General features: G+C 51.5%; 1 protein-coding gene across 2 annotated transcripts in view; it reads right to left on the bottom strand.

Annotated features, from left to right (window-relative positions):
- RASIP1 (Ras interacting protein 1) overlaps positions 1-7,998 on the bottom strand; it is a 35,866-nt gene that overhangs the window by 14,449 nt on the left and 13,419 nt on the right. Inside the window, exons 6-12 of one of the 2 annotated variants that reach the window (XR_004265943.1) lie at positions 6,185-6,222; positions 5,797-5,948; positions 5,575-5,678; positions 3,602-3,845; positions 3,222-3,394; positions 1,163-1,310; positions 516-769 (exon numbers count right to left, since the gene is read on the bottom strand). Coding sequence is in view for 1 of the 2 variants with exons in the window: in XM_032270967.1 (XP_032126858.1) it covers positions 570-769; positions 1,163-1,310; positions 3,222-3,394; positions 3,602-3,845; positions 5,575-5,678; positions 5,797-5,948; positions 6,185-6,222 (1,059 nt within the window). In the remaining variant the exon portion in view is untranslated. Of the gene's footprint in view, positions 1-389; positions 770-1,162; positions 1,311-3,221; positions 3,395-3,601; positions 3,846-5,574; positions 5,679-5,796; positions 5,949-6,184; positions 6,223-7,998 lie in introns of those variants that run through there. The other variant, XM_032270967.1, reaches the window with a different exon arrangement.

Here is a 7,998-nt window from a genome sequence, read left to right as displayed (position 1 = left end):
TGAAGAAATAGAGGCAGGAGCCTGGACTCTGGGGATGCTGGGAACAAGGACAGAGGGGTTGACCGGCAGGTAGACAGGTCCTGAGGGGTTTGGAGACTCCGATTCCTGGTGGGGGGGTGGACTACGGATTGGCGCCGGGTGGGGGGGGGGGAAGAGATCGCTGGTTCCCACTGGGAGGACTGAGGGCTTAATAATCGGCAGAGCAAGCTTGGGGCTGTGTCCTGATGGGTGGGGGAGGCTCCAGTGTTCTGGGGTTGGATTACATGCAAAAGGGCGAGTGAAGGCCGTGGCTATAAATACCTCCTCGGACTCTGCGGGGGCCCAGATAAAGCCCTGCAACGTTGTTCTGCAGAAAAGTCATGAGCGCCCCTGCGTCTTAACGGAGGCGCTGCCGCTACCACAAATACCTTTATTACTTCTTGGTATTCACATCCTAAGCCCAAACTCCCACCGCCCCATCCGCTACTGCCCGAAAACTCAATCCCCAGCAGTTCGCGCGAGATAAAAACCACAACTCCCAGAAAGCTCTGCGCCCTTTCAACGTGCGCGCGCTCGTCTGCTATTGGTCTTCAAGGAGGCGTGACCACAGGAGGCCCGTGGCGATAATTGGCTGGCAGCTCCTGCTGCTCAAGGTCCCAGAGGAGGCGACGGAGCCGGCGCAGTTCTCGGTGCAAAGCGTCGTCCGTCACTGGACCACTAAGGCGCAGGCGCGAGCTTCCCAGGGGCAGGATGAGGGGCGGGTGCGAGGAGAAGCTTTCGAAGATATCCCCTGTGAGGCCGAAGATGATGGAGTCAGAGTCAAAGTGGCCTGCGGGGTTGCGTCACAACCCTAGGAAACGGAAACTTCAAATCCCAGCAACTGGGGATTTGAAGGCAGGGTCCGTTCACACGCGACTCTGGGAGCCCCAGGGCATGATGGGAGTTATAGAACCAGCTTCCCAGATCTTTGAGAAAGGGCTAGAATTTACCTTACAGATTCCTAAAGTTGGAAGGACCCGAGACCTGGCTTCCTGGGGTGGAGGAAAGGGACAAGGGAAGCGAACCCCTGAGAATAAAGGGAGCTGGATCCTGCACTTAAGTCCTGGAGGAGAGGAACACGGGTCCAGAACCTGGGATTATGGATTTCTAGGTCCTGAGAAAAAGAGCGCTGACAGTTCCTCACCTGTGTCCACAGCCTCCCGCTCTGCAGGGGCAGGGTCCCAGGCCGATGGTGGCCCACGCCCAGGGCCGAGCTGGTAGTGGCTGAGTAGATGGTGCAGCTGGGTGGGGGTCAAGGTGGGGTGCTCGGTTCTTAAGCTGCTCCATGAAGCCTGGTGGGAAAATCAGGTGAGCGGGCGATAGTCATTATGGGGCAACTGAGACAGGGAAGGATTGCCTTACAGGGAGTGGGAATGACAGGGAGGTAATGGCATCTCTGCAGTGTCTTTCAGGTACTGTGAAGTCTGTCACCAAAATGAGGGTGGGGAAGGGTATACGCCCAGCAATTTTTTTTTGAGACGGAGTTTCGCTCTTGTTGCCCAGGCTGGAGTGCAATGGCGCGATCTCGGCTCACCGCAACCTCCGCCTCCTGGGTTCAGGCAATTCTCCTGCCTAAGCCTCCTGAGTAGCTGGGATTACAGGCACGTGCCACCATGCGCAGTTGATTTTTTGTATTTTTAGTAGAGACGGGGTTTCACCATGTTGACCAGGGTGGTCTCGATCTCTTGACCTTGTGATCCACCCGCCTCGGCCTCCCAAAGTGCTGGGATTACAGGCTTGAGCCACCGCGCCCGGCCCCTCCCAGCAATTTTTAAAAATGGCATTTGCCTCGGGATACATGAGGATACAGGAGAGGAGTGGGGGCAGCAAAACAAGATTGACCATTCCTTCATATTACTGAAGCTGATGATGGTACTTGGGATTCATCCCTTTTTTTGGTCCTTAAAGAAACAGACTCTCTCTTGCCCAAGCTGAAGTGCAAGGGCATCATTGCTGCAGCCTCATTTGTGTCAACTGTTTATAGTGGGCTGGGTGTGGTTGCTCCTGCCTGTAATCCCAGCATTCTGGGAGCCTGACGTGGGAGGTTCACTTGAGCCCAGGCAGTAGAGGCTGCAGTGAGCCACTACACTCCAGCATGGGTGCTAAAGCAAGACCCTGTCTCAAAAGAAAGTTTACGGTACAGTGGCGCCTGCCTGTAATCACAGCACTTTGGGAGGCCAGTGTGGGAGAATTGTTTGAGACCACCCTGGGCACCAGAGTGAGATCCTGTCTCTACAAAAAAAAAATTAACCAGGTGTGAGGGCACGTGCCTGTAGTCCCAGCTACTCAGGAGGCTGTGGCCAAAGATCACTTGGGCTTAGGAGTTGGAATATCTATGGGAACAATTTTTGTAACATATTTAAAAACAAAGCAAAAGAAAAATCGAATTGTCCTGAATCTGTTTCCTTCTCTGAAAAATGGTAACCTGTCACCCCGGCCAGGGTGCAGTGGTGTGACCTCAGCTCACTGCACCCTCCGCCTTCTGGGTTCAAGCAATACTCCCGCCTCAACCTCCCTCGTAGCTTGAACTACAAGTGTGCACCACCAGGCCCTGTTTTTTGTATTTATTAGTAGGGATGAGGTTTCACCATAAGGGCCAGGCTGGTCTCTTAACGCCTGACCTGGTGATCTGCCTGCCTTGGCCTTCCAAAGTGCAGGGATTACAGGCATGAGCCACCGCACCCAGCCTAAAAGAATATTTCAACCATCATATTCCTTGGTCTCATACCAGACTTCCTGACTCACATGTCTGAGGGAGGGACCCTGGAAGGACCCTGGAAACTTGAGACAGAGTCTCACTCTGTCGCCCAGGCTGGAGTGCACTGGTGCAGTCTCAGCCTCCTGAGTAACTGGGATTACAGGTGGGCACCAGCACGCCTGGCTAATTTTTATATTTTTAGTAGAAATGGGGTTTTGCCATGTTGGCCAGGCTGGTCTCGCACTCCTGGCCTCAAGTGATCCATCCCACCTAGGCCTCCCAAAGCGTTAGGATTACAGGCACGAACCAACGCACCCGGCCTGGCAGCTATTCAGACACAGCCAGGTTTGGTCATTGTTGGTGCTGGCTTCCTTCTAGCTGCCAATGTGTTACCCACAGTGTCTGAGCCGAGGCTGGGGATGGCATAGGGAGCTCCAAGGGTGAACTGAATACAGAAAGTGGCTGAGGGGGGTTCAGAGGTCAGGTACAGCTGACCGGGAGTTACCTTGAGCAGGGAAGTGCGGGGCACACAGAGCAGGTTCACAGCCATGGAGAGTTTCCGGAAGAACTCAGTGGCAATGTCGCCCAGCCCAGCTCCCTGGAGCCAGTCCAAGACAAGGTCCAGGTTGGTTCGGATTTGAACAGCTCGGGACCATTGATAGAAAGGCCGTCCTTGTCCTGTGGGCATGAAGGGTATGAGAGGCAGTTGGTTGGCTGGACTCTGTTCTCCTGCCCACCAGACTGTTCCTATCCCTCGGCCTGGGATCTGGAGCTTGTTCTCCAGGGTACCCAAAGGTGAGGCCGGAGCCCATGGTGTGTCTAATTTGACCTAAGCCTCAGTGGCTCCTGTCTTTGCCTCCCTGACACCTCCCAGCCAACCTTCACCTCGTTCCATCAGCGAGTTGAGAAGGGATGCGTTCGAGAAGAAGAACAAGTAGCCGAAGGTCTGAGACACGAGGTCAGGGTGCAGCTCGCACTGGTTGGTCAGTTCCAGGGCTGCCTGGAACACACTCAGGGTAGGTCTCAACCCTGGAGGCATGGCCCCCAGCTCCGCGCCAGGCCCCGGCAGCTCTGCTCCAGCTGTGAAAGGGTTACTATCCAGGAGAGCAGGCAGCGTTGAATAGAGAGTCTGAGGAGAGAGGTGGAAATAAGTGATTAGACTACAACTCCCAGGAAGCTTCAGGGTAACAGAGCATGAAGATAATGGGGAGCTCTACCAAGGCCTTCTGGGAGTTGTAGTCCATTCTACAGTCAACGCCCAAAGGGACTCCATGAGCAAATCCCTACTTGATGGAAGGATATATAAGTTTCTTGACTATTTTAGATGACCTCTTGTGCATTGCGGGACTTGTAGTTCTCAGCAGAGACAGCTCGAGGAGGACAGAGGATACTGGACAAAGAGTTCCCTTTCAGTCAAAGAATTATTCATCCCGAATTCCCGAAGGAAAGGAAAAAAAATGGACAGTCAGGAAGTGCACGTGGGGTGACAGCTTGCCAGTGGAAAGTGAGATCAGGTAAAGGACAGGAAATGAGGTCAGAAACAGAAGAAATAAACTCAACACTTGGCAGGAATGTACCGGAAGTGAAGGAAAGGGCCTCACAATCCAGGCTGCTAGAGGAATTGAGAGACTTGACAGTCATCTGTCCCAAAAGAGCCTCATTTTTGCAGATAGGGCATCAGGCCCACCATAAGCCAGAACCCTGAGAATGCCAAGCATTAGTGTTAAGGTCAAGGGTAGTGGTGGGGAAACTGGGGCAGAAAGCAAGCCCTTGCAGGAAGGGCACTCAGAGAAAAAGATCTGTGGCTCTGAAAGGGAAGTGAATTCCGAGCTGTAGGAAGTGAGGTCAGCAAGCGAAGGAAGTGGGGGCTGATTAAAGAGGATCTATTAGTTTAAATCACAGTTCCCAGCACAATCTAATCACTATCTATCAATCATTTATCTATTATATATAAAACTTAGAAAGTGGGAGATTCAGAAGGTGGTAATAGTGATGTTACCAAGTAGTGAGGTCAGCCTGTCAAAAGTGGTGATCACTTTTATGTTATTTTATTTGAGACAGTGTCACTCTGTCACCCAGGGTGGAGTGTAGTGGCACAGTCTCGGCTCACTGCAACCTCTGCCTCCCAGGTTCCAGCAATTGTCCTGCTTCAGCCTCCTGAGTAGCTGAGATTACAAGCACACACCACCACACCCTGCTAATTTTTGTATAAAAATACAGTATAGACAAGGTTTCACCATGTGGGTCAGGCTGGTCTCAAACTCCTGACCTCGTGATTCACCCGCCTCAGCCTCCCAAAGTTCTAGGATTACAGGTATTAGCCATCATACCTGGCTTTAATTTTTTTTTAAAGGAAGCTTTATCTCCCAGGCTGGAGTACAGTGGCATGATCTTGGCTCACTGCAACCTCTGCCTCCCAGGTTCAAGTGGCTCTTGTGCCTCAGCCTCTCCAACAGCTGGGATTATAGGCACAAGCCACCATGCCTAATTTTGTATTTTTAGTAGAGTCGGGGTTTCACCATGTTGGCCAGGCTGGTCTCAAACTCCTAACCTCAAGTGATCCACCCGCCTGGACCTCCCAAAGTGCTGAGATTACAGATGTGAGCCTCGGTATTTGCCCGGGTGATGATTACAAAGACAGGAAAAGAAGCCGGAAAGGCAGGAAGTGATGTAACCTCAAACAACGGTGTCAGAACAGCAAAGTCTTTGGGTGAGATGGGATGTCATGTCAGAGAAGCAGAAAATCTTGAGTCAAATAGTGACATCAGAACCACACAAGGTAATTCAAACAGGAAGCGACATATATGTTAAATAGGAAGTTACGTTATGTCAAACAGGAAGTAAAAAGCAAGGCCAACCTTGGTGAGGTAGTAGACAGACTGCTGGAAGGTACACATGATGACCTCATCCAGGAGCGCCATGGCCTCATCACATAATTCCAAGTCATTGCAGAGCTGTGGATCTGAGCACAGGACTGGGGTTAAGAGGGAGAACCAGAGGCTGGCAGCCAGGATCCCAGGTCCCCAGGTGCAGGGGGTGATGGGAGACTTGCATAGGCCTGAGCCTGGGTCAGAGCTCACCCTCTTGGTCGGCCTCCTTCTCCATTTCCAGCACCTTCTCCTGCACAAAGCTCAGCAGCTCCGTGGTGTTGGCCATCCACAGCATGAGCGGCCGCAGCTCCACAGACACAACTTCAGGAGTCAGGGGCACCTCCGGGACCCCCTCAGGGTGGCTTGGAAAAAAGGAAGGAATTTGTCATCCCTGCACAACCCTCATCATAGTTTCCAAACCCCAAGATCTAGGTCTAAGTTGGAGACCAAGACCAACCCCCATTGCACAGCTGGAAAAGTTGAGTGCCAAGGAGAAGCCAGAAACTTGTACTAAGGCATGAATGGGGTGAACACAGAACTGGACACAAAACCCAACCCCTGCACCCCTCCAGACCTCTCTGCTTAGAATGCCTCTTACTTTTCTGGCTGGCGGTCTCCAATTTCCTTAATCTTTTCCTGTGGAACAGGAAGATCAGAATCAAATTGAGGCGGATCCAGTGAGGGGCTTATGAGTTAATAGGCTGGTTTTTCTTTATTACTTTTTTGTTTGTTTTTGAGACAGAGTTTTTGCTTTATTGCCCAGGCTGGAGTGCAGCGGCGCGATCTTGGCTCACTGCAACCTCCGCCTCCTGGGTTCAAGCGATTCTCCTGCCTCAGCCTCCCGAGTAGCTGGGATTACAGGTGCACACCATCATGCCCGGCTAATTTTTGTATTTTTCAGTAGAGACGAGGTTTCAGCATGTTTGCCAGGTTGGTCTCAAACTCTTGACCTCAGATGATCCACCCGCCTCAACCTCCCAAAGTGCTAGGATTACAGGCATGAGCCACTGTGCCCAGCCAATACCCTGGCTTTTCTAGAAGTGCCATTCTCACAGAGACTGGTCCTACTTTTCTTAGAGATGGGGTCTCACTATGTTGCCCCAGCTGATCTCCAACCCCTGAACTCAAAAGATCCATCAACCTCGGCCTCCCAAAGTGCCAGGATTACAGGTGTGAGTCACTGCACCCAGTCCTCACTCTTCATATGGGTTCTAATCCCACAAGTTTCAGAATGGTCTCTCCTTACCTTTTGAAACACACACACTGGACTGGGCACAGTGGCTCACGCCTATAATCCCAGAACTTTCCAAGGCTGAGGTAGGTGGGTGGGTGGGGAGGGCAAATCACAAGGTCAGGAGTTCGAGACAAGCCTGACCAGCATGTTGAAAGCCTGTCTCTACTAAAAACACAGAAATTAGCTGGGTGTGGTGGTATTCGCCTGTAATCCCAGCTACTCAGGAGGTTGAGGCAGGAGAATCACTTGAACCTGGGAGGCTGAGGTTGCAGTGAGCCAAGATCGTGCCACCACACTCCAGCCTGGGTGACAGAGCGAGACTCTATCTCAAAACACCACCCCTACCACCACCACTGTGGGTAACCCCCCATATAGGCACCGAGGAATGAGAGCTAAGCAGAGCCCTGGCAGTTAGGGCTTGAGGAATATCTCACTTTATAGTGTTACTCAGCTATTTCCTTTTATATAATCCTTTACATAATCATATATTAGTTTATAGAAATAGGGCTTGAAGAATCCCTTTATATAATCCTCTATATATAATCATATAGTAGTTGATAGTATGAGTGCCTAAAGAATATTCCCTACATACATACCTATAATTATATCTTAGTTCATAATCGGAGGAATGCCTAGAGTGGACACAGTACAGAGCATGAATTAAGGAATAAGCAGTTTATAATTGGAGGAATGCCTGGAGCAGACACAGTGCAGAGCATGATTTAAGGGAAAAACAGTTATACCAGGGCAAGAACCCATGGCCCAGGCGGCAGCGTTCAGTATCGTAAAGATACCCGCTGTACGGCAGGCTTGGGGCGAGAGCCACTCCTCCTGATAAAGGAGTTGTAGGACCTTGCTCCAGTTCTTGTGGAAGGCTGCCCTCAGAACGGCAATCCACCTTGGTGACTGTGAACTTTATCAGCTTTTGATACTGTGCTGCTTGAAAAGCATCTTCCAGGCCGGGCGCGGTGGCTCAAGCCTGTAATCCCAGCACTTTGGGAGGCCGAGGCGGGTGGATCATGAGGTCAAGAGATCGAGACCATCCTGGTCAACACGGTGAAACCCCGTCTCTACTAAAAATACAAAAAATTAGCTGGGCATGGTGGTGCGTGCCTGTAATCCCAGCTACTTAGGAGGCTGAGGCAGGAGAATTGCCTGAACCCAGGAGGCGGAGGTTG

This window comes from Sapajus apella, unplaced genomic scaffold (genome assembly GCF_009761245.1).
Source record: "Sapajus apella isolate SASKATOON/1434 unplaced genomic scaffold, GSC_monkey_1.0 scaffold220, whole genome shotgun sequence".
In the NCBI taxonomy this organism is placed as follows: Eukaryota; Metazoa; Chordata; class Mammalia; order Primates; family Cebidae; genus Sapajus; species Sapajus apella.
The sequence above is the reverse complement of the archived record's forward strand: the minus strand, read 5'-3'. Positions and strand labels throughout refer to the sequence as shown.